Source organism: Nansenia antarctica (genome assembly GCF_963989245.1).
Source record: "Nansenia antarctica genome assembly, chromosome: 1".
NCBI lineage: Eukaryota > Metazoa > Chordata > Actinopteri > Argentiniformes > Microstomatidae > Nansenia > Nansenia antarctica.
The window spans coordinates 78,165,278-78,192,458 of record NC_137674.1 but is presented as its reverse complement, the minus strand read 5'-3'; the positions used below and the strand labels follow the sequence as shown (position 1 = coordinate 78,192,458).

At 46.3% G+C, this 27,181-nt stretch overlaps 1 protein-coding gene across 1 annotated transcript in view; it reads right to left on the bottom strand.

Moving 5' to 3' along the window:
- Positions 1 to 27,181, bottom strand: part of LOC308153227 (protein diaphanous homolog 3-like) — a gene marked incomplete at both ends in the record, with an annotated part of 304,860 nt that overhangs the window by 277,007 nt on the left and 672 nt on the right. Inside the window, 2 exons of the mRNA XM_080526311.1 lie at positions 3,892 to 3,924; positions 12,124 to 12,661. Coding sequence (XP_080382437.1) covers positions 3,892 to 3,924; positions 12,124 to 12,661 — 571 coding nt within the window. The remainder of the gene's footprint in view (positions 1 to 3,891; positions 3,925 to 12,123; positions 12,662 to 27,181) is intronic.

Genomic DNA, 27,181 nt, shown 5'->3' with positions numbered 1-27,181 from the left:
AATCTCCCTCTATCTTCCAGCCATGGCTCATTGGCGGAGGGATGTCTGGCTGGCTCTCAAGGGACCTCCTGTATATGGCTGCCTGGTAGTTTGCCCGCTGAGTATGTTTGTGCAAGGCATCCTTATTTGGTGGTAGACTTCGGTCATTGCACTTCCCACTCTTAAACATTTGACACCTAGCTAAATTTACATCCCTACAGCCTTTGTGGTCGTAGAGGTCGCATGTAAATGCCTCAATTTCCTCATAAAGCTCTGTTGGCAGTTGAAAAGCTGTTCCCAACTTTTGGAAAGTAGCACAATGCTCTTTGTTGGACAGGAGTGTTTTTACGGCCTTCACTTTTCCATTGCCGTGCAGTGCACTCACTGTATCACAGCCGGTGAAACAGTGAAATCCAATTAGCGCATCAGAGACTTCATCTCCAAGATGGCTGTGTATTCTCTGTACGTGTATGGTGCGTTTGTTTGTCCCTTTCCCTGTGTGGAAGTACAGGTTTGCTCCTATTTCCTTACAGAAAGCGATAGCCAGTACAAACACATCTGTGTCAGGACTGCTGATCACAACATGTGAGCTATACTGTGAGGCATGTGCACAGTGAAGCAACAGCCGGGTGTCTGCCTCCTCCTGTATTGAGAACAGTGTGAGCAGTGGTAAAACCTCAAGTTCAGTGCCACTGCTGTTGACTCTGATCACATGACACTCAGACCCATGTCCAACAATCAAAGTGATGTCTTGAATTTGGTCTTTCCTGGACTTGGACCATGTCTCAAAAAGAAACTGTTGTAGATTTTCTTTGTTTTGGCCACAAGCCAAGAACTTGGACCATTGTCTTGGTGTCTTCTGGTCAGCTGAATATATTGTTGTCAACTGACATCCTTTTGTTGCTCGTCGACCTCGTTCTGCGTTCTTTATACTCAGTGTTTTGTAGGTGTCAGGGACAAAATGCACCACTTGACTCTCTTCCGGCTGTGGTGAAGTGTGAAATATTTGTCCCGTCTGCATATTATGCACTGGGCGGGAAGATGTGGTTTTTTATTTAGGCTGAACGTAGTGGTAGTCTTTGAGCGGAGAAGTCTAGGCTTTGGTGGTGTATCATTTTCAGTTTGACCTTCTGCTTCTACTACATTGCAAGGGGGGGGGGGGGGGGGGGGGGAGGGAGAGAGAGAGAGAGAGAGAGAGAGAGAGAGAGAGAGACATATGATACTCTATGGATTGTAATAGTAATGCTTCCAAAGTTATAGCCTAGTTTATTTACAACTCTCCTAATCTGTTTCCCCAGGTAACCCCAGATGCTCAGCCCTGGACTGCACTGCACACTTCATGTCATATCTTAGCTTGTTTATATCATATTGTTAATAATGTTCATGTCATATCTTAGCTTGTTTATATCATATTGTTAATAATGTTCATGTCATATCATGTCATATTAATCTTAGCTTGTTTATATCATATTGTTCTTATAAATAACTTATATTGCTATAAAACACACCTGCAGCCTCCTGTACTGATTTTTCCCTTCTCTTGCGGGCTCTTTCAATGTTTCGTATGTTGGCATACTGCATATAGCATTGTCTATGGTAGCCAATATTGTGGTTATAGTGGTTCTCCAGCTGCAAAGCCGCAGAGAGGAAAGCGCTACAGAGAGTCGTGAGATCGGCCCAGAAGATAATCGGCGCCCCCCTCCCCTCTCTGGAAGAGCTGTACAACACACGCTGCCTCAGGAAGGCCTCCAAGATCTCCAGAGACCCATCCCATCCTGGGAACGAACACTTTGTTCGGCTGCCCTCGGGCAGGCGGTTCAGGACCTTGTCCGCAAGGACAAATAGACTGAAGCTCAGCTTCTACCCTAGGGCCATTCAGGCCCTGAACACAGCAAAGACCTAGGTTCTAGGCCCTGGACAATCTAGACAATTTGATGGCAGCTACTAGATTGTAATCAAGTGCAATACTGAAACACAACTGTGAACATTTCAAACCTGCAAACTGCGACACTTTAAATGAATGTGCAATAATACTATGTGCAATATGACAACCCTCGGGTACATAAGGTTCAGAGATAGGAAATGTTAGGATATTTATAGCATAGCATAGAGTACAGCACAGTGTTTTATTTGTATAGTATAGTATAGTATAGTGGATAGTGTATATAGCCTTTATTTATGTAAACCAGCTCTTTTCCCTTCTTGTTTTTAGTATTTTTTTTCCTAGCACCAGGGGAGCCCCCCCTCCCAAATGTCGTTGTATGGTACCTGTACTATATTAATGACAATAAAGACCATTCATTCATTCATTCATTCATATTAGCTGCCACATCTTGAATGTAACTGTCTACTACTAGGTTATATTTTTTTACAGCCCTTTCTGCAATTTGGCTTTCTGCAGTGTGAAGATTCACCCACTGTAGAGAACAATGTACAAATTTGGTCCAACTTGCATCTGAACATGCTATAATATTGTCCGTTTGGTTTGTTAAATGCATACAACACTCCATAATTCATCACATCTCGTTATTTCCCCGCGGTTGCTAGGGTTAACATCCAGTCAGTTGCTAGGGTTAACAGCCAGTGTTTACATTTCGGGGTCCTAATGAAGCCGTACTCGAATTCTGATTGGTTTATCAACTAGAGCGACCAGCGATGTCCCTGAGCAGACAGACGATTAAAAAACAAGTTTGTGAAAATCTCCGACATAAATACAGCTGCCAACAAATTGTTATAGACTTAAGAGAATTACTAAATATTGTATGTAAGAGATCGTGTACACTGTAGATGGAAAAAGATAAACTTCGCGATAAACGCGTTCGGCCCACCACCTACTATTGAACACGCATTTGAAAACTGCAGGAAGACAGCAGACAGCTCAAAGGCTCAAGCAATCAATGACAAAATAATGGAGTTTATGGCCCTCGACGACCAGCCTTTCTCTGTAGTAGAAGATAAAGGATTTCGCCAGCTAATTTCACATTTAGAGCCCCGGTATACACTCCCAAGTCGCCGTTATTTTGCAGACGTGTGCCTACCTGCTATGTATGATACAGTCGCCATGCACAGTCAGCCATAGTCTGATCGATACTAGCGTAAGCCAGATAAGTTTTACCACGGACATATGGACTTCTGACGTTAGTCCAGTCAGTATGCTTAGTTTGACGGCCCAGTGGCTGGATGAGGACTTCAATATGAAGAAGACACTGCTGCATGCGCAGGAGTTCTCCGGTTCGCATACTGCGACAGCCATCCGCTGGGCTTTTGAAACCATGTTTGGAGAAGGCTTAGGTGAGCCTTTTTTGTTTTCATAAAAGGAGGCCAGATCTTGGCTAAAAAAAGCATTGTGCACTGTCTATAACAGATTCTGTTTGTTAGAGGAAATAATAAATGAACATTTGAAGAGTCAGAAGTGTTCTCTTTGTTGTGTTAACAATAGTGATGCAAGTTAGATTTGGTAAGATCACTATGGAATATTAAATCATCAATCTTTGCTCACTACATAGCCTTTCTTACCTTCAGGTGTGCATGAACTACAGGTTATCAACTGTGAAATTATATCTGTTCTCATATCGGTTATCATATCATGTCCATGTTTGAATGAATGAATGAATGAATGGTCTTTATTGTCATTGATATAGTACAGGTACCAAACAACGAAATTTGGTGCTATGTTTTTTTTTTTTTTCGGTTATCATATCGGTTATCGGCCACGAGAAGCGGGTAAACATCGGTATCGGTAGGGAAAAATGCATATCATGCATCCCTACTTTTCAGCTATGTCCATGCTATTAGTAAGTACAGAGGGAAACGAAAGGAAATGGGGGTTACGTCCATCTTGGGCAGGGGAAAGTAGGGAAAAGGAAAGGAGGAAGAGAGGGCATTTATAAAGAAACGAGAAGGAGGTCTTACCACATCATCCGTTAGGTTTCTAATGTTTAAATGCTAAAAGAATGGAAAGAAAAACAAACAAAAATCAGGATATGCAAGGATGTCAGACTGGAGTGATTGCCATGGCAAATAAATGTCCAAAGATAAATGCACATTTTGATAATTATATTTGATTACCAGTGATGGTAATCGTTTACAAAAGGTCTACCAACAAGAGTGCAATAGGCTATTAGAAAAAGAACAGAGGAATAGAAAGTTTCAACATTATAATGCATGTAAGGTAGGAAACTCTTTTGGTGAACAAGAGAAATACACCTGTCTCCTGAGGCTTCATTTGGAGCCAGTTAAGGCCAGGATGTATGTGTAATGTAAATGTAAGGCCTATTACCTGGCTGGGAGTGGGCTGTAAAGAGAACAGAGGACATTCTCCGCTAGGTTAAGCCCTGATTTCGCACAGGGCCTACAGAGTGTAAACGCTAGACTAATGTTCTCCTCATGGGAAGGAGAGTGCATTGCTATTGCCAATTCAGATCGCTAAACAACTGTCAGACTCAGGACTCTGGTCTGTGACGGTGCTTCTATGCAAATCTGCCAATTTAGCATTAATCCTTTAGTTGAAATGGGCTGCCTGTCAGTATATTACTCAAACAAGGCTAATTGTGTCAGGGCATGGGGGGGGGGGGGGTTTGTTGTTGGGGTTTTTTCTAAAAAACTGCGAATCACAGGGCTCGACATTAAGGCTTGTCCGCTTGTCCGGGACAAGTACATTTTATGTTCGGACAAGTGGACTTCCTCCTGCAGTTGTCCGATGGACAAGTCAAAACAAAAAAAGAAATCAATATGTATTAATATCTGCAAACATGAATTCCTCCTTCCGATCTGAATAGTAAAAAAAAAATAGCAAGCAAAGCGATGCCACGCCTCATTCTCGCTATTTCAGTCTCTCGTAGTTCGTTATCGTCATAGTTCGTAAATTCGCTCAGAGCGCCAGAGCGCACACTGCGTTCAACGTCATAAAGACGTGATTGGACAAAAGGCATTCCATGAGTGCTGATCAGAAGCCATAGTGTTGTGGGTCTCCTGTCACTAGTGCCATTCACGTGAACATGCGCATATTCGCTTCTTCTCAATGCCGCTTATTTTCATGTAGTTCGATGCGAGCGTATATTTTAGGTTTGAAGTTTTAAGACCAGCACATCGCAATACGAACTTCAGAATGACACTAATTATAGATTTCTCAATTTGAATATAGGATAGGCTACTATCCAAAAGCTAGCAAATAAGATTGCTTCCATTGGGGAGAGACTATAGTTACAAAAAAAAATGTGTAAATATTCCTAGATATTCATCCCTTTTGTGGCCAATCTTAATCTAAAAGGGTTGGGGTTAGGGGTTACGTTTTTAAATAATGACAAAATATTGAATACATTTGAAAATTAAGGATACATCATTATCAAATCAATAGTAGTCAAATGTGTTATTTGCATACACATACACTCACTGGCCACTTCATTAGGCACACCTTGGGGTTGGACCCCCTCTTTTGCCTTCAGAACTGCCTTAATTCTTCGTGGCATAGATTCAACAAGGTGCTGGAAACATTCCTCAGAGATTTTGGTCCATATTGACACTATAATATCACGCAACAGCCCGTCTGGCACCAACAACCATGCCAGGTTCAAAGTCACTTAAATCACCTTTATTTCCCATTCTGATGCTGGTTTGAACTTCAGCAGATCGTCTTGACCATGTCTACATGCCTAAATGTATTTGAGTTGCTGCCACATGATTGGCTGATTAGATATTTGCGTTAACAAGCAGTTGAAAAGGTGTACCTAATGAAGTGGCCGGTGAGAGTATAATATATTATTATTCATATTATTGCTTTTTCTAAATCTTTGGATTTGGACAAGTAACTTGAGCTCTAGGACAAGTAAAAGATAAGTTCACTTGTCCGAAGGACAAGTACCTGAAAAAGCTTAATGTCAAGCCCTGAATCAGCAAATCAACTGGCATACAAAATATCAGCCTCTCTCTCTCTTCAGTGGTAAGACTAGTGATGACAACAAAACAGAGTTTTCAAAAAGAATATTGTTACTTTGATGCCGGAATTGACATAACAGCATTGGAACATAGACATGTTCAACTCCCTGATAGTGCGTAGTGTACTTCACACAGAGTCTCCAACGATTCCCATGCTCCCGGCAGTCCATGTTCTATAAACTGATGGGGGGACATGAATGTTATTTAGTCTTCCAAGTCTGGTAATGCCTTATCTTCTACATCCCCTGCAGAAAGAAAAAAGTCGCTAACTTCTAGAGGTTTGCTGATGTTAGCTGTCTGCACTAGCTACAGAGATTTGTTTTGATTTATAGAGCACAATTTCCACCTTCATTCTGAGCCCCACCTACCCAAACACATGATTTGTCGGGAGAAGCATGCGTCTTTAGAAGACCCTTTCCAGAAGATTGTTTTTCCCTTCTCTAAGTTCTCAAAATCTAATTTTTTTCAAATGTACATTGCTGATACGGATGGATCGAGACTATGTCTTACCTGCCTAAATAGTGAACATCCCCTCCACTTAACTCATCTCCCTCTACTCCTGCCCTGTTCCTGCTCCACCTCACCCCAGGCCCAGCAGTCTGACTTCAGTCTAACTTCAGCTCAATTGAGTGGCATCTTCCTCACGGTTCAGGCACAGACTCACAGCAGTGGAAATCTAATGGATCAACTCGTTAATGGAACTAATCTGAAGTCCCTGCCGTTTCCAGAGACGGAAGAGTGGGTAAAAAACTGGAACCAATCAACCATTTCCATCTGTGCATGAACATATTGACAGGGAAAGGTTATGTTTAGTCCCGGAATGCCACGGCGGCACACATAAACCCGGAGACGCATCAATCAATACAACAGGTTTTAATTACCATAAAGTCCAGCAGGCACAAGCATAAAACATGTCAACCTGTCAATGCTGCCGGCTAATGAGTTTCTGGGATTAACATTTTACACAGTTCCATTTGGGACAGAAGAAAAAATAAATAAAGAGAGAAAAAAAGCCGTTAGCCAAGACTGCCCAGATGTAATCTCTCCCCTCAGATCAATTCAACGATTAGCCCACCGAGTGGGGAAGAGATATGTGATATACATATGACAGAATAATTGGATGCATAATTATTGAACCTAAGCCAGGGAGGAAGGAGTAGGCTACTGTCTGTCTAACTCTCTCTCACACGCCCACAGCCTGACCATGTGGAGACTGCACCATAACGTTGGCAGAGTCACATTTCTGCAACATTAACAGACAGATTGGAGATTTGACAGTAATTAGGCATCAACTGTCATCTTCTGTCAATGCTCGAAATTGGAACAGAATACATTTTGCACAATACTCTCCAGGAAAGACATGTATCATGTTTCTACTGGCAGCTGTGTCCACTATGTCATATGTGACATTAAAGATCTTATATTGGTCACACTGCCAAGTTCACAAAGATAGTAGGCGTCGAGGCAAAAACCTGAAACTATCCCAATTAGAAAAAAATAACCTTAACTCATCTCTTAAAATTCAAATGTTGAATATAACTGTCTCTTAAGGGGCCAATCAGAGCGAAGAGAGCAGTGGAGCACGGCAACACCATTGAGCCCATCTCTACAACATGGGAGATTTCACTTTACCATTTGGACCCACCGGTTGACCACTGCCTCGGCCCCAGCCAAGACGACCTTCCTCTAACCTTCCCTCTGGCTTTTACTGTTGGGACAATTAGTCCTCGAGAAGTAATGGGTTATTTAGCAGGCAACCAGCACAGCAGCCCTGTTCCAAATGCTTGAGCACCACCCCAGATGGTGCACATTATAATCGGTCAAACTCCAAATCTACATTTTCGCGACCGTCCCACAAACATTTACATGCTCTATTAATTCAGGCAGTGTACACACACAGACTTACACAACCCACCTCCCCCCCAGACACACACACACACACACACACACACACAAGTGGCGAGGAAAGCTTGGTAGCGTGGTTATTGGAGGCGCGGCCATGCGACTCCCCCATCAGTCTTACTTCATTAAATGAGTCACAACAAATTGACGTGGTTGGGTTCTAAACATGTGCCGGTGCTGGAGATCAATCAACCAGCGCTCAGATTGGAAATGACCTTCGTTTAGACAGAAATAACAACACAAAGCACCACTTGATTATTTTGACAGGGAAAAATGAGGCCGACTGAGGGGAAAAATGAGGCAACTGTAGGCTGCATCGCTGGAGGGGTCAGGAGAGGCCAAGAATGACCTGCAAGACCAGGCAACGTCTAATTAGCCTGACGCGCTAATTCAGCCGACAGGACAAAGTGACTGACAGGCCGGAGGAATAACTAACTATAATGTTGTCTGTGTCTGTGGATGAAGTTTGACATCATTTAAATCTGCCGCATAACTCTTGTCACAAAAGTAAAGACACTAGAAGGTGAAATGGCTGATCAATGAAGGCCTGGTGTCATCACATACTCGCTTGTGAGGCTCAGAGACCACGTACATTTCCCAGCAAACTACATTAGATGTCTAACTTCCACAAATACCTAATGATATGACAGCTAGTAGATGAAGTGTGGACCACTGGGGTAATATATCTGACAGATCCATCCACCCACAGGCACTTGGTACTTAGTTAGCAGACAGACACAGTAGACTACAGACCCACGCTGAGGCTCCTGTGAATGTAGAATGAAGCAGCCAGAGCTAAAGCAAACACTAATGCTCAGTCAGAACACCGCCAGCGTGAGATAGGGAGGTGGGGAACGGGTCTCCAATAATGCAGCTCAACCATACTGTTATAGGCTGTTTCAACTGACTTCAAATGTACCTCTGAAACACAAGTGGGGGAAAGACCGAGCTTAAATGTGAAAGGCCTAAGGCGAGAAGAAATCATACTGCATGCTAAGGCTGTGAGATTATGAATTATTAAAATGAGTTCAAACTGGGAAGGGGCGCACAAATAATCTCATCATATAGATGCCTTCTTTCATGTCCTTAAGGAGGAAGGTGGTAGAACTACTGCCCAAGTGACAGACATTGTTATCTTAGCACCTGACAAGATCAGTTATGTGTGTGTGTGTGTGTGTGTGTGTGTGTGTGTGTGTGTGTGTGTGTGTGTGTGTGTGTGTGTGTGTGTGTGTGTGTGTGTGTGTGTGTGTGTGTGTGTGTGTGTGTGTGTGTGTGTGTGTGTGTGTGTGTGTGTGTGTGTGTGTGTGTGTGTGTGTGTGTGTGTGTGTGTGTGTGTGTGTGTGTGTGTGTGTGTGTGTGTGTGTGTGTGTGTGTGTGTGTGTGTGTGTGTGTGTGTGTGTGTGTGTGTGTGTGTGTGTGTGTGTGTGTGTGTGTGTGTGTGTGTGTGTGTGTGTGTGTGTGTGTGTGTGTGTGTGTGTGTGTGTGTGTGTGTGTGTGTGTGTGTGTGTGTGTGTGTGTGTGTGTGTGTGTGTGTGTGTGTGTGTGTGTGTGTGTGTGTGTGTGTGTGTGTGTGTGTGTGTGTGTGTGTGTGTGTGTGTGTGTGTGTGTGTGTGTGTGTGTGTGTGTGTGTGTGTGTGTGTGTGTGTGTGTGTGTGTGTGTGTGTGTGTGTGTGTGTGTGTGTGTGTGTGTGTGTGTGTGTGTGTGTGTGTGTGTGTGTGTGTGTGTGTGTGTGTGTGTGTGTGTGTGTGTGTGTGTGTGTGTGTGTGTGTGTGTGTGTGTGTGTGTGTGTGTGTGTGTGTGTGTGTGTGTGTGTGTGTGTGTGTGTGGTAGACAGGGGCCAGGCCTGTGTGACTGGGTGGACAGGCAGCCGTAGACATAGGAGACGTGGAGCACACTAGGATTCTCTCATTAAGCTCCCGTAGAGAGCTCAGCTTCAGTCAGTCATGCACACCAGCCCACTGGGGTCTATCAACTACGCAGGCATGACAACATGACATTTAGGCCTCGATCGATCACAGACGCTACAGTTTTCCTGTAGCAATGACTACACACTATATATATAGTGCATTAGTTGTTAGCCTATCTATATAAATATAGACCACTAAAAATAAACATGTGTGAACAAACAATTCACAACCGAAAAACAACCCAGTAGACTACTGGGTCTGACCCAGTTGCACTCCAGAAACAAGGCAGGAGGTCTGATGAAATAGTAATAAGCAACAGAGCAGGGAACCAATTAACTAGCCACCTGCAGAGGCAGAGGAAAACAAAAGGTGCTGCAGTGCAGACCTCAGAGGACAAACACACACAACATCAGGCGCCTGGTGGACACAGTAGCTTTGCTAGGTCATAGTTTACGGCTGTGTTGTCTTCTAGAGAACTGCACTGAGAACGATCAGGGTCACATCCGAGTGTAGCATGAGGCAGAGCCTATGGAGTAGGGGTGTGTGTGTGTGTGTGTGTGTGTGTGTGTGTGTGTGTCCACGGTCAGTGGTATTTTTAAGCAAAATGCAGTCAGGCTCTCGCTGTTATCAAACGCAGCCTATATAACACTCCGCCCCCTCAGCCAACACACACATACAAACAGACACACACTCATTAAAATCCCATGTGTAACAGGGTGAGACGCAGGGGGGACTCAATAGAACAGACTACATTAAAAGCTATTAAAAGGGTCTTCATTCAGAGACAGCAGTCGTCTCATTAGAAACACAGTCTCTGCTCCTCCACTCTAAAGGCAGAGTGCAGCACACACACACACACACACACACACACACACACGCGCGCACACACACACGCACGCACACACACACGCACACACACGCACGCACACGCACACACGCACACACGCACACACGCACGCACACACACCATTAGGATGAATAGATCCAGCAGCCCAAAGAGCAGCCAGCCTTCATCACCCAGGCAGGCAGACAACAGCCCAACCCCAGCTCGCAGACAGACATGCAGCCTTGTTAGGAGCCAAACACAGATATCACATCAACATACAGTACAACAGGTTGTCAAACTGTAATTTGCTCAATAGAACACATAACAACGTTTAAGTAAGACCCTGCTCCTGTGACACCGATTGCAACTCCAGAGACCCATTTCTAGGGTTGGGTACCGAAAACCGGTACCGGTATGGTACCGGTTACTTTACATTCGGTACCTACCGAACCGAATTGCAACGGAGATTTCGGTGCCTCGTTTCGGTTCCTCTCTCGCCCCCTGGTGTCCGAAACGGACGTCAACCGCACGTGACATCGCCCGTTAAAGTTCCACACAGTGCATGCAATCGAGACTGAATCGCTCTCAACACACGCGAGGCGACGCGCTTGCAAAACAGTTTTGTGATTGGTCTGAATTTTGCGGGACATTTGGATTTCAGGAATGCAGCTAGGCACATTTGGACAATACGAGACGCAATATGCGCGGGGCAAAAATAATCTAAAATCATCACGAACAGAACGGCGGAGGTACGGGTAAATAGGGCTTATGTCGGTGTCATCAAAGGTAAAAGTTGGTTTTCTCAGCTGATAATATGCATTACCTTGCTGTTGGTTGTTTACTAAATGCTCCATCTGACTGTCACTCTGTGATTTTACTTGTGTAAACAGTTAATGAGTAACGTTAGCCCGTTTTGTGCGTGTACTCTCATGTAGGCCTACTTGTATTGATGAGCTGATAATCTTTCAGTGTGTGTGTGTGTGTGTGTGTGTGTGTGTGTGTATGTATGTGACTGTCAGTCACAAGTTTATATTCTATGAATGTTGTTCTGTGCTGTATGCGCGTTCCCGGTTCTGTGTGTACTTCATATTCAATGAGCTGATTATCTTTGTGTGTGTGTGTGTGTCTTGGGCGTATCTGTCAGTCACATTCAGTGCTGTATGCGGGTTCCCCATGTTCTGCTGCAGCTGTAGCGTCAGGATATCTTGGTATTTGATCACCTTCTATATAAAACATCGCCGCTCGGCATTAATGGCGTGCACGCGGCACCCCGCCACTGATGTGAAAAATCCTGGGGAAAAAAGTACCGATTTAAGTACCGTTTCGGTACCGTTTTTAAAGTATCGATTTGGCACCGGTATCGAATAAAACCCAAACGGTACCCAACCCTATCCATTTCTGTAAACTCCCCCCCTGCCCCCCCCCAAAAAAAAAAAACTGAAAAAGAATGATACTAAATCTAACTGACTGACCATTTTCCCCAGTTTCAAAGAACAAGGAGGCACCTGCCCTTACAGCTGTGAGAGGCCCAGGGGACAGTGGTTTGGGGGCCATAATGCAACAGCCAGACTGACCAGCCCTCTCTGGGCCTGCTCTCCTCTCTGGGCCTCCTGGGGTCCCTGCCCTCTCTGGGCCTCCTGGGGTCCCTGCCCTCTCTGGGCCTCCTGGGGTGCCTGCCCTCTCTGGGCCTCCTGGGGGTCCCTGCCCTCTCTGGGCCTCCTGGGGGTGCCTGCCCTCTCTGGGCCTCCTGGGGGTCCCTGCCCTCTCTGGGCCTCCTGGGGGTCCCTGCCCTCTCTGGGCCTCCTGGGGGTCCCTGCCCTCTCTGGGCCTCCTGGGGTCCCTGCCCTCTCTGGGCCTCCTGGGGGTCCCTGCCCTCTCTGGGCCTCCTGGGGGTCCCTGCCCTCTCTGGGCCTCCTGGGGGTCCCTGCCCTCTCTGGGCCTCCTGGGGGTCCCTGCCCTCTCTGGGCCTCCTGGGGGTCCCTGCCCTCTCTGGGCCTCCTGGGGGTCCCTGCCCTCTCTGGGCCTCCGGGGGTCCCTGCCCTCTCTGGGCCTCTGAGGGTCCCTGCCCTCTCTGGGCCTCCTGGGGGCCTCCTTCTGTTAATAAACTGCCTTCTTTACCGCCATATATCAAAAACAACCAGTGCTCCTCGAGAAACGGTGTGTGTCTCATCACCAGAGCCCATGTGTGGTCAGATCCGCTGGGTAAGGAGCTCGACTGCTACCTTTGGTCTCCACAGGGAAGCTGCCTGACAGCCTGGGAGATGTCACTGATTCAATAAGCCCCTGCAGACCGGGCTATAGGTTAGCAGAGCTGGTGCTGGAGGGACACACTGTATGAGGGAGACCATTACAAACCCATCGCACCATGAACAAAAAAAATGCTTGGATTGGTAACATACTAAGAATGACAGGCTTGTAGATATAAATGTATCTATCATTCATGTATATGAATGTAGTTATAAATACATGGAGGCGATAGAATAGGTATTAGGGCTGGGCAAACGATCAAAATTTATTTTTCGATAATCGCAAGAATTAACGATCAATTATCGTTTAATCAATAAGCTTTTTTTTCATTAAAAAAATCAAATAAAAATAAAAAAAATAGGGCAGAAATAACAAGCATGTTTTCCTTGGGGAAAAAACTTTATTTGTGTTGCTATTGCACACATTCAAACTAGACACTACAGTCAGATAACAATCCTCTAACAATCCTCACAAGGCAGTGAGTAGCCTAAATTGTTTAACTTAAAAATAGGGATGCACCGAAATGAAAATTCTTGGCCGAGGCCGAAGCCGAATTTAAGGAAACACTTGGCCGAATACCGAATACCGAATGTGTATCGGCAGTTTTTAATTTTATCATTGCATAAACTAAATACATTTTGCTTTTTATTCATGCTTCTCAAAGAAAGAAATTGAGATTGAAAAAAAATAACTTTTATTGAACATTCCAGCAGACATCAGTCTATACCAACAAAGCACAATAAATACAATAAAGATGGCTGCGAAAAAGATGAGTATCTAAGAACTCTCCCACACTCTCACTGTAAACACTCATAATGGGTGTAAAAGGTGTCCTTTGTTTATTTATATATCTATATATTTATATCACTGAATATCTTCAACAAATTGCACTTCGTGTTCACACTGTAGAGAAAAAATGCAGTGCTACAAAAATAATAATGAACGAATCTAACTCAATGAAATGTCCGTGTTCAGTTTATGAGAGATCCAGATCGGATCAGTATAGGTATTATCTTCGCCACTAGATGGCGCTGGAACTTCATCAAAACACGCCCACTATTCGGTGGTAAACATTCGGTGTTTTCACACATTCGGCCGAATACCGAATGTGCTTTATTTTGCGATATTCGGCCGAATACATTCGGTGGCCGAATGTTCGGTGCATCCCTACTTAAAAACACATTTTACGTTATAAATAAAAATATAGAAAATAAGTAACTCACCATAGGAGCAGTAAAAAAACTGTTACTCACAAATAGGAGAATGACTGAAAACGTTAGTGTCCTTAAGAGCGTCCAGCTTAACTTAAATTTAAACTCCAGCGAGAGACTGTAGGCGGCAGGCCTACTGGTTCTTGTTCAGAAAGATGATCATGTTAACATGTTCAGGGGTGAGAGACGAACGCAATCTGGTGACACGTGGACAAACTAATTTCCATTATTATTATTTTATTTTTATTTTTTTATATATATATATATATATATATATATATATATATTAATGATTATCGATCAAAATATTGTGATCGACCAAGATCCTTATCGATCAATTATCGATCGTCGATCATTGATGCCCACCCCTAATAGGTATCGCAATTATCGTTATGTTGCATGTATTTGAATCAGAACCAGAGAGGTCAATAACGTAATGAAAGGTTAAAACAGAATTCTAATTTCACAGTGAAATTACATAGAAACTCATTAAACTTAGGTCATCTGCTCATCTGTTCCTTTACTTAGGTCGTTTGTTCATCTGTCGCACACTCACGCACGCACACACACACACACAAACTCTCTCTCTCTCTTCATCTCTTCATCTCTCACACACACTCACACACACTCTCTCTCTCTCTTCATCATACACACACACACACACAGCTTGTATGCATTCATGACATCCACACCTCTTCAAATCACATTACATTTGCACTGTGAGCGGATTTATCTCACCAACCCAGTTCTATATCGTGGAGCTCCGCCCCATAGGGGAGCTCTGCTCCTATTGGTTTACCCGCTACCTAAAGTAGCCAATGACTGAATTTTTCAATGCCTGCGCCCGCCTGGGGTGCTATATAAAGGGGCGTACTTCGCTCCATCATTCTCCCAAAAAGTTCAGCACGGGTTTATATCTGAAGACTGAGAAGGACGACTACTAAGACTGGAGGACCCGCCAGACTTTTCCCTTCAAGATGGATCATCCGCCGCCTATGGAGAAGTTCCTCCGGGACGCCTGCCGCTGCGACTTCCAAGCAGCGGAGGACACTTTTCAGCGGAGGAGACTTTTTCCCTTCAGCGATGGATCGTCCGCCGCCGACCACGAAGAAGTTCCTCCGGGACACCTGCCGCTGCGATTTTCTAGCAGCGGAGGACAAGCAAGAACGGCGTTCTGGGCAGGCACCTCCCCAAGTAGGGATGGTCCCGCCCGCTCAGCCGGCCCTGACATCACGCCGCCCTCACCCAGCTGAGTGGTCGGTGCCGGTGTCAGAATCAGAAAGCTCTGATGAGAGCGAGCGGCAGGTAGAGCACGTGCTCCCCGCCCTCGCCGCCCCATCTCGGTGCGCAGGCGGCGGCAGCGGCGAATAACATCGCCGTGTTTAACGCCGCCATTGCGAAAATCACCACAGAGGCGGAGCTTCTGAGCAAGCTCCACCTCTTCTTCTTCCGCCGTGGTGACGAATAGACCGTCAACGACTGCGAAACGGAGGTTTCGGCGTGATGCGGCACTGGCTCTACCTCTAAACGACGGAGCCATGCCCCACTCGGCATCCCCAGCCCCCGCCGCTGACCACTGGGAGGGCCCGCTACGGCCCCCCACGGCAGCGTGGCCCGGTTTCACTGGCGGAGGGGTCGGTAATGACCCCACCACCGGTTTCCTCTTCATGGCTGCTACCTCATAAAGAGGCAAAAGAAGGAAAATCCCCACCTTACTTTTCAGTAAAGGAGATTTTTCCCATGTTATCTACCGGAGCGGAGACCCACCTGCCTTGTCGGAGCGTGGTCCAATCGCTACCGGTTAGAAACAAGGCGGAGACTGGCCCAGCTTACCAGCGTGTGGCCAGCTCTCTGCCTAGCGGACTAACCCCTATCACGACACAAAGGGGGTTAAACACCCCTGTCTGTAGCCGTATGGAGGGACCGTTATTTACATCAAAAACTCCTCCATGTCTATCAAGACCTGGCCCAGCTCATGAGCGTGCGGCCGGTTTTTTGGTTATCAGGCATAATAAACCTACGTCGATAAAGGGCATTGTTACTCAAAACAAGCACTTTTTACAGACGGCAAACCATCCCTAAGGAGGTTTTTTCCATGGTATCTACCAGAGCGGAGACCCACCTGCCTTGTCAGAGTGTGGTCGAATCGCTACCGATTAGAAACAAGGCGGAGACTGGCCCAGCTTACCGGCGTGTGGCTAGCTCTCTGCCTAGCGGACTTACCCCTATCACGACACGAGGCGGGTTAAACACCCCTGTCTGTAGCCGTATAGAGGGACCGCTATCTACCAGAGCGGAGATCGACCTGCCTTGTCAGAGTGTGGTCGACTCGCTACCGGTTAGAAACAAACCGGAGACTGGCCCAGCTTACCGGCGTGTGGCCAGCTCTCTGCGTAACGGACTTACCCCTATCACGACACGTAGCGGGTTAAACACCCCTGTATGTAGCCGTATAGAGGGGTCGTTATGTACATCAAAAACCCCTCCATGTCTATCAAGACCTGGCCCAGCTCATGAGCGTGCGGCTGGTTCTTTGATTATCAGGCATAATAAACCTGCGTCAATAAAGAGCATTGTTACACATAACAAACACTCTTTACAGACGGCAGCCCATCCCTTTCGAAATGATCCCACCTTGGGCTGTGCCACCTCCTCAGTGTGCAGCGGCGGCTGGGATCATACAGAAATTCAAGTTTTTTCTGTCGACTGCACCACAACAGACGGTCCAGCCGCTGTCGTTGCGTTATGCAGAATGACTAGAAGGGACAGGTATTCTGTCGGGCTGGCTAGACAGGACATTGAGGAGGGGATAGATGGTACTCCCCGTATTTCCTTGTCCCAAAGAATTCGGGAGTCATGAGACCCATACTAGATTTCAGGGTCCTCAACGAGAGAGTGGCGAAACGCCCCTTTCGTAGATACCTGAGGGTCGCGTATTTCGTGTGCCAATCACAGAGTGGCACAGGAAATTCCTACTTTTTGCTTTCCAAGGGAAGGTTACGAGTACACGCGCCTGCCCTTCGGGTGCACGCTTGCTCCTCGTTTTTTCTCCAAATGCGTGCAGACAGCACTCGAACCACTGAGGCGAAACGAGATACGCATATTAGCATATCTCGACGACCTACTGGTCTTGGCCCAATGCCCAAATCGAGCCATTCGGGACGCAACCTCACTGGTGCAGCACCTCACTCAGCTGGGGTTAGCTGTAAACTGGACAGAGAGTGCTCCGTGGCCGGCTCAACAGTTTTCCTATCTAGGCATTCAGTTGGATACTGCCGAGATGAGGGCCAGTTTATCGGCACCACGGAGAGCGACACTGACGTCAGCTCTCCGGGTGTGTCGAGTGACAAATACAATCACGCTCTGTCAAGGATGTCCTTACTAGGACTGATGTCTGCAGCCCATGTAGTGGTCCCCTTAGGCCTGTTACACATGCGCAGACTGCAGAGGCGGTTCGCACGACTGCGACGGGTTCCAGTGAGACGCCGTCGCAAGTTGATTGTAATACAGAGATCGGTCAAAACCGACCTGAGCTACTGGAGAGACCCGCGCGTCATCGCGCGCGGAGTCGCCTGAGTTCGCTGAAAGCTCTCCACATTCCAGGTCTGCTCAACGAAGGAGCAGATCTGTTATCACGGGGAGGCCCGAGGGACGACGACTGGAGGTTAGCACCCTCCATTGTGTCGCTGATTTGGGCACGGTTCGGGCAAGCAGAAGTGGTTCTGTTTGCGTCACGGACGAATGCGCAGTGTCGCCTTTGGTTCTCCCTGCGCGAACAGGACAACCCGCCATTGGGAGTCGATACATTCGCACACCACCCATGGCCGAGGGTCTTGTTATACGCGTTCCCACCCCTGACATCTATCCTCCCACTGTTGGCACGAGTGGGGTCAGAGAGGCTAGAGTTAATTCTTGTAGCCCCGGACCGTCCCGGAGCCCCGTGGTTTCCGGAACTGATGGAGATGTTGGTAGAGGGCCCATGGCCCATACCTCATCGACAAGATGCACTCTCTCAAGCCGGAGGCTTGGTGAAGGGGCCGCCTATGAGGGGGGGCCCCTCATGGCCTGGTTACTGAGAGGGATTGTTAGAACGCAGGGGTCTGACAGACACGGTCATTCAGACCATTCAGAGTGCGCGCGCGCAATCCACTGCAAAGGGATATGCGGCGCGCTGGCGAGTTTTACACAGTGGTGTGAGGGACAGGACGTTGACCCTGTCTGTTGTCGGGTCGAAACGTTCTTGTGCTTCTTACAGTCGCTGTTGACAAGGGATTGGCGGCGGGAACTATTAAAGTTTACGCGGCTGCCATCTCAGCTTGTCATGAGGGTTTTGCGACAACGACACTGGTTTTTCAGTCATTCGCTGGTTAAGCGTTTTTGACTGGAGTGTGTAGGCTTAGACGCCCTCATAGGACTCTAATGCCAAAATGGGACCTGTCGATTGTGCTAGAGGCGCTGTGCGTGCCCCCATTCGAACCCATTGTCACTGTGTCGTTGCGTTTTATTGTCTCTCAAGACGAGTCTACTCCTCGCCTTGACTACGGCTGAGCGAGTGAGTGATTTGTGCGCTCTCTCGTCACGGGCAGATTGTTTGATCATATCTGATGACGAAACAAAGCTGTATTACGCCCTAACCCGGCTTTTATCCCTACGGTTAATCGTGGGTTTAGGGTTCAGAGCTGTGCTCTGAGCGCCTTTTTTCCTCCTCCTCACGACGGAGAGAGGGAGAGGCGTTTTACGTTGTATTGTCCGGTGCGCGCGTTGGCACAATATGTGAAGCGCGATTCAGGACTGAGATCTTCTCCCCGGCTTCTGATCTGCTATGGCGGACAGAAAGCCGGGACACCACTCTCGAAGCAGAGGCTGTCCTTTTGGATTTGCGAGGCTATTAGCCTCGCATACGAATCAAAGGGGCAGCCCGTGCCGACTGGCATTCGGGCTCATTCCACCAGGGTCATGGCCGCATCAGTGGCCATTCTCAGGGGAGTGGGAGTGGAGGAGATATGTGTGGCGGCGTCTTGGTCGTCGCCATCACTTTTTATACGGTGTTACTTGAAGATATTTCTTCCTCATCCTTTTCTCATTCTGTCCTCAGTTTTGCTGATGACTGATGTAGTGGGGAAGGCACTTGGATTACCCTGGTCATGGGATTCTATTCAAGTGCTGTCAGGATGAATACGGATGTGCCTGGGGAAGGGACCCTCCTCCAGGACATGTTCCGTTAGATCAACAACCCTACGTGCTCACGTAAGGGTTAGGGCAGTGATATTCTTCCTCAATCCTTTCTCATTCTGTCCTCAGTTTGCTGATGACTGAGGTTGTGGGAAGGGCACTTGGATTACCCTGGTCATGGGGATTCTATTCAAGTGCTGTCAGGATGAATACGGATGTGCCTGGGGAGGGGACCCTCCTCCAGGACATGTCTGTTAGATCAACAACCCAACGTAAGGGTTAGGTAAGTGATATTTCTTCCTCATCCTTTTCTCATTCTGTCCTCAGTTTTGATGATGACTGATGTAGTGGGGAAGGCACTTGGATTACCCTGGTCATGGGATTCTATTCAAGTGCTGTCAGGATGATTACGGATGTGCCTGGGGAGGGGACCCTCCTCCAGGACATGTTCCGTTAGATCTACAACCCTGCGTGCTCACGTAAGGGCTAGATCAGTGGAGCAGACTCGGTGTGGGTTGGGCCAACTTTTTAAGGTTGTCTTGAACCAACATCAGTGGTCAGCTCCGGGTGCCGCTGAGATTGTTTTCGGATTAATAGTCTCAGTGGGGGTACATTTGGCCTCGCTCGCTCCGCCTAAACCAATAGGAGCAGAGCTCCCCTATGGGGCGGAGCTCCACGATATAGAACGATAGTTATGGAGATAGACTCCAGTTCTATGAGTGGAGCGGAGCCCCATAGGGCTGCTGGCCCACTTCGACTCGTTCAAACCCGGCTGTTTTGTATGTTTGGGAGAATGATGGAGCGAAGTACGCCCCTTTATATAGCACCCCAGACGGGCGCAGGCATTGAAAAATTCAGTCATTGGCTACTTTAGGTAGCGGGTAAACCAATAGGAGCAGAGCTCCCCTATGGGGCTCCGCTCCACTCATAGAACTGGAGTCTATCTCCATAACTATCGCTATCAGTCGAGGACCTCATTACAGCAAATCACTCAGCATAAATATACATGACACACACCCTCTCTATTCTATTTCTGCCAAATATCCCAACAGATGGAACACAAACTGCCTGCCTTTCAGCAGAAACTGAATTAGGATTTTTATGCATGTTAGTCCACCCCTGTTTTCATTCAATTACAGATACGTGTATTCTAGATGTGATATTTGTTTTGTATGCGTGTTCAATTCAATGCGTTTCAAACATAAAGACATGCAGAAGATAAACAGAGAGGGCCATAACAAGGGGGTTGAACAGAGTCTTGTTGACCTGTAGTGTACTTATTGAAGTTGGGGGCCTTTTCATCTCAGGCCTTTCATCTACAGCAGCCAACAATAGAGACTCAGGCCCTGTCCACACCTATACGTTTTTTTTTTGATAAACGTGGATTTTTATATTCGTTTTGGGGGGTTCGTCCAGACGCAAACAAGTTTTTGCCCCCTGAAAACGAAGATGTTTAAAAACGCCTGCCAGAGTGAAGATGTTTAAAAACGCTGTATATTCACCGTATATTTTTCGTGTGGACGAGATAGACGGAGCTTTTTGTATTCGTCACGTCATCATGCGCGTAGATTTCTATGATCATGCGCACTGCAGCTGTTTGCTGTTCCCTCCAACGTCATATCCTAGCACCAGTAACTACTATGTTTACAACAGGCAACGGTGTTCGAGGCTACACAAGCGAGGAAAATGGATGTGAACAAAGTGCTTCTAGTTCTTTCACTGTTAACTGGACTTTTAACCTGTTTACAGATAAATGCACAGTTAATGATCGAGAACATTGAGAGACAGAGGCGTCTGATTGGCCAGCGGGCTATGGGGATAATTATATCGCCGACTACTGGTGTGGAATGCTCAATGCCAGCGTTTATATTGCGTTTAAACATGCTGGTGTGGACGGTAATATTTTTATATACGAAAAACGTTTATCAAAAAAACGTATAGGTGTGGACAGGGCCTAAGAAAAGCCTAGCGATCTAATAGAACGGATGATGCAGTACCCGACCAACACAAGCACTGGACCTAGCAATCCTCCTCTACCAATTCTTCATTAATGTCATATCGACAACTGTTTATTATCGCCATAAAAAACATCCATTGTTCTCCGGCACCCCAACATAAAAATAACTAAAAGACGGATAAAGCAGTGCCTATGAGCCCTGGGACAAAAACAGGACAAATGTATTGAATAGTTAGTAGCTCTCAGGCAGCACCGAGCAGGTCTGTGTGTCTCATTCCTGTGGGGTTTGTTACTGCTGTTCTTAGATTCAGGGCATGTGCGGAATTGTGACCTATTCCAAGGCGTGGAGCCGGTTAAGAGCAATCACGCCTTTCAATTGGGAAAGAATGGCCACCACACCTGGGAGCAATTTGTATACAACAGTGGATTAATTTCACTTCAGAGGTTATCTCTATATTCCCTTTTAATTAAACTTCGATAACACATCTTTCAATTACTGTGTCCACAACGACGAGTCGCCATAACAACCCGAGCAGGTGTCAGAGAACAAGGGCAAATTAAAGTACCTCACAGGCAATGAAAAACAGTGATGAAGAGAGAGAGAGAGAAAGAGAGAGAGAGAAAGAGAGAGAGAGAGAGAGAAAGAGAGAGAAAGAGAGACAGAAAGAGAGAGAGAGAGAGAGAGAGAGAGAGACACAGAGAGAGAGACAGAGAGAGAGAGAGTGCTAGCCCACAACAATGTGCTAGCGTGAAGGTCAGCAGGAAAGGAGACGTATGATTGAATGGCAAACAGATTTAGTCCACTGGGCCCTGCCTTGTACTTGTAGCCCATTAGAATCAATCTGCGTACAACTTACTCCATCAAGGTGAAAGCCGCTAATCATGTCAATTGGAGTCCATTATGCTTGATCAAACTCACCTGACCACTGCTGGATGGCTGTCTTAACCTTGGGGCCTGACTGAGCCGCAATCAAACACACGCGCCTCTGACACATATTGCCTCAGCGGTTAGAAAACACATGCACAACCACAAATAATGAAACACATCACCCTGGTCAAGGCTATGGTTAGGAGATAATAATAATTCAACTAGACTACCTCCTGGGGAACACAGGTTTAATGAGGCTTTATAATGTCATGGGACGGTTTCACAGACAGGGATGCCTAATCCTAGACTAAAAAGCATCTTCAATGGAGATTTTACATTGAAAGGGTGATTTAGTCCACGACTAGGCTTAAGCCTTGTCTGTGAAACCGGCCCCCCCATGACTGGAATGGAATCTCTCTCTATTTGTCCCTCTCCCTCCTTCCCCCTCCCTCCCTCCGTCCGTCTCTCAGCAGAGTTGCATGCATCGTCTCCTCTACCGTCTAACATTAGTGAGTAAGGTGATCAGGACCTCTGCTTGCTTGCTTGCTGCCTGCCTGCCTGCCCCCCCCCCCCCCACACACACACACACCCACACACACACACACACACCACACACACCATACACACCACACACACCACACACACCACACACACACACCAGCTCAGGAGGCGATCTGTCTGTCTGTGAGAGAGGAAATGACTGGACTGACAGCTAGTCTCTCTGGACTCTGGACTCCAGCTAGGTCAGGGCAGGGTGCCAGAAGCAGAGGGAGCGGCAGGGCTCAGTCTGAATAGCAATCACGGCATCACAGAGGTGACAGGCAGCTGTGGTTGGAGGTGGGGGGGTGAGGGGGGCACGGTCAAGCCTGTTGGTAGATACCTGTCCTGTCCTGTTCTGTTCTGTGCTGCCACACCACCGGAAAAAATCTAATGCAGACTCTCTATAATAATACCAGAAGCTCACAAACAAACATAATTCCCAGGAGTAGCCCAGGGAGAGGGAATTACAGGTACACTGCTGGCCTTCCCCTGTGCCCACTCCACATCGAAACAGTTGGGTGGGTGTGAAAACACTCCTCCATGCCCGCCCCCGCCCCCCCCAGACAGTATCTCAACTGCCCCTTTCCTCTTTCTGGTCTCCAATATAACAACCTAGCACACAGTGGAGATCTAACAGAAACTCAGAGACGGTCCGAGACCCGACCACTCTGCAGCACTGCTGCTGCGGCTGCTCCTTGTTGCACTGCCCATGTTGCCATGGAAACAGGAAACACCTTTTAGTGGGTGGAGTGGCAAAGACAGTGATTTCCATCATGCCAGTCATAAAGACTATACTTCAGTGAAGGTGGGGGAGAGAAAGAGAGGCTAGGGCTACAGGTGTGTGTGTGTGTGTGTGTGTGTGTGTGTGTGTGTGTGTGTGTGTGTGTGTGTGTGTGTGTGTGTGTGTGTGTGTGTGTGTGTGTGTCCTGTGCTCTTCTCCAGTCAGTAAGCTGCAGCTCAAACTAACTAACAGCTCCTGCTGCCTACAATTTCCTGTCGGTCTCACACAGACTGTGCAAACGTCTGAATTAAAAAAGAACCTGTGAATTATCATATCAACAGCACCCATCATAATGCTTCAGGTAGCCCTCACAAGTCAGAAAAACTTCAAAAATGTATACCGGTAGTTATTAAATACAATGTTGTTGTTGTTTTTTATTTCAACAAAAACAGGCTTTTCTTTCTTTCTCCGCCTTTGACAATTAATTCCCTTCTTTTTTGTGTGTTTTATACATCTGGAGAGTCAGATCTTTTTCATTTGGGGGAATGTAGGACTGTAAACTGCACCATTAGCGCAGAGGGACATGTTGTGATAAACCAAGGGAACGGGCTGGCAGAACCTGTAATTGCCTCTCCTGAAGCGGTTCTGTTCAATAAGCATGCGGCTGGTGCACTGCCTACCAATGAGGAGAACACTGGCCTTCCATTTTCGACCCCTCACCTCCAACTGCCCAGATTTATTGTCTCGCACTGCACCAACTTCCCAACTTCTCTCCCCTTCTCGGTTTTAGAGTGCATGTTGAATGCAATATATATGAAAATCGATCATACTTATCAAACGCATCATATAAAGTGTACATCCTGTGCTTGTGAAAATGGTAAGCAGCACACATCTGGTTGACAAACCCAATAACTGAACCAACAATCCTCTAAAGCTCTCCCCACCCAGGCTTCTGTTTAACAACCCACCTGCCTAAGAACCCCATTATAAACTACTCCCCCATCCATCCCTCCATCCCTGTGCACCCCAGTGTCCTCTCTATGTAGACATGACTCTAAGAACGGGGGAGGAGGGGGAGGGATGAAAGGGGACAGCACCCAGGAGAGCCCAGATGTTGACTCTCCAGATGTGCCAGGCCTGCTAATAACTCACTCTCACACACACACACACACACACACACACACACACACACACCTACTCCCTCTGCACATCTGGGACCACAAAATCAATCTGTTGGCAGTAATTGGTGGTAATTCCTGTGGTTTCAGTTGACCCTGCGTGTGTTGTGTTTCTCCACTGGTTAGGAACCTTCCCACCAGCCTCTCTCCAGGGAGCCAGATGGGACAGGTGGCTGGTCTACCCAGGACAAAGCCTTCTGAAGGATACACCAGAATGTCACCGGACTAATGTGAACACCTGCTCTCCCCATTTCACCTAATCTGGGCAATGGAGCATTGTGGGGCTTTTTGGACTGGCTTAATTGGACCACTTGGGTTTAATTGTGATGATTGCTTCATTATTAATTTGTGTGTGTGTGTGTGTGTGTGTGTGTGTGTGTGTGTGTGTGTGTGTGTGTGTGTGTGTGTGTGTGTGTGTGTGTGTGTGTGTGTGTGTGTGTGTGTGTGTGTGTGTGTGTGTGTGTGTGTGTGTGTGTGTGTGTGTGTGTGTGTGTGTGTGTGTGTGTGTGTGTGTGTGTGTGTGTGTGTGTGTGTGTGTGTGTGTGTGTGTGTGTGTGTGTGTGTGTGTGTGTGTGTGTGTGAAGTGTGAAGTGTGTGTGTGTAAAAAAAACACATTTTCAGGAACAATAAAGACCCAAAGACCTAAAAGCACCTTATTCCAGGTAATAATAATTAAGGTAGTGTGTATTTATGTGAGAAAACAGTACATAGGACTTCTGTTTGATGTATGTTTCTTTCTGCAGTTAATGATAGCCCTGAGAAATTATTTGTGTGAAAAACAGAACGATGGTAAAACAGCCATTATCTTAATTAAAGACTGCAGGACATTTTCAGAGCACATGATGCGAAAGACAGAGGCTTATTTGCAAAGCACTTCTTTCTTAGTGATAGCTTTCCTTTTTCTATTCTCCTTTAGAAAAAGCAGCACAGTAACATAAACCAAAATCCCCAAAACATTTTACACATTACATTAAAATCCACCTTCTTGTGCACATTTTTTAAACAATTTTGCCACATTGAAAACGAGCCCAAAAGAAATTGTAAGAGCCTCTCTGGTATCACTGCGTCTGAATGGAAAATCTGGGGGGTTTTCACAGCAATTCCCTGGTATTAGAGCACCACCAACTGGACAAATCCCTTCACTATACCTGTCACCAAACAAACATAAATTAAGAATATTGATCTATACATAGGCATAGCAAATATTTGTATTTGACTAGACATGAGTCAGAAAAGATAACTGCACAACATGTCAATCAAAATAACATACTGCACACAGAAGAATAAGGCTTATAGCAGAGAAGAGCAGAACAAAAGCAAAGAGCTGGCTGAAAAAGGACAAACATTAATGCACATTTTATTATGGCACAGAAATGCAGCCTAAATAATATAGCTTTAGAGTACTTTAGAGTAGAAGTAAGTAATTATGTATATGGCTAGTAGGGCACGGTCTCATAGCTAGCTATAAGCTTGTCTATTGCATAGCCTGCCTCCACTTGGTCAGAACTCAACCAGTGACAGTGACCACAGCCAGTCCTGTGTTCACTTAATGGGCTAAATCCCACTGATAGCATTACAAAGGTAACAGCACTACATACACACATGGAGGGAGGGCGGCTGACGGCCATGGAGAAATGGGTGCCAAAACCATCATCAAGCTATAAGGAAGAGGTGTGCACTGTGCACATAGAACATTTCTCCACTCCTCTTTTAAATATTTCTAGAATGCTGTTGGGACTCATAATAAGGTGACATCATGAGGAGGAATCAAAACCACATAGTGCCTGGATTGTTCTAGGGTGACATCAGCATGGATGTTGGCTGTTGGCAACACCCTTCACTTGGAATGGGTTTTATAATAAGATTCCCTTAAGAGTGACCTGAGATCCCATTCAAACGAAGGCCTCTGCATACACAGTGGTGTCAGGCCTTCATCCATCTCCTGTTACGTTATATCTTTATTATCTTGAATGGCATTCTGCCAGTTCAGCTGCTTTACTGTACCCTGCCTGCATTATTCACCTTAATCTCTCTAGAAACATATTACTGCTCAGCATTAACTCAGTATCAGCAAGGAGCTTTGAAGCAGGTGATACTAGGCCTAGGGAGACTCAGACACTTAATACAAATGAAACGTTGAATCTTGTTCGAGGTAGCTAATAGACATAAATGTAACACTGCTAGCAATTACATTTGACGGGTGACAACCTGTGGCTGATGGAGCCCAGAAAGAGCAGTCGTACAGTAATTTCAAACCTGTGCAGTCGCTTAAGATTGCATATTTGCACCCAATTTGGATTTAAAAGTCTGTCACAGACAGGGCTTTTCTCCATTAGTTTTGTGTCACTCCTCAAATGTAATTAACACATTGTAGGCAAAAACCGACTGAGGGGAGGGGGGTGGAATGTTTCCAATGAAGTTCTTACAAAGTTCCTAAGAGTAACTACAGTGTTGGCCAGGTGGATAATGAACAGGCGACAATTCAGATCAGTGGTCCGGTGGGAATCAGTTGGTAGAGCATGTCATGGGTTCAACTACTTCACAAAATATGTATAAAATATGTAAGCACTCACTGTCTGCCACAAGGAGTGTAAGACAAGTTTTTCTCAATTAAGTCCATAGAGTGTGAAAGGGGAATGTGAACAATGCACAGGTGACAAGACAAAAAGGGTATTATTAGTGTGTATCTCGGTTAGCTCTCAAGACTAGTGCCATTCGTCTTTTAAAATAACCTATTT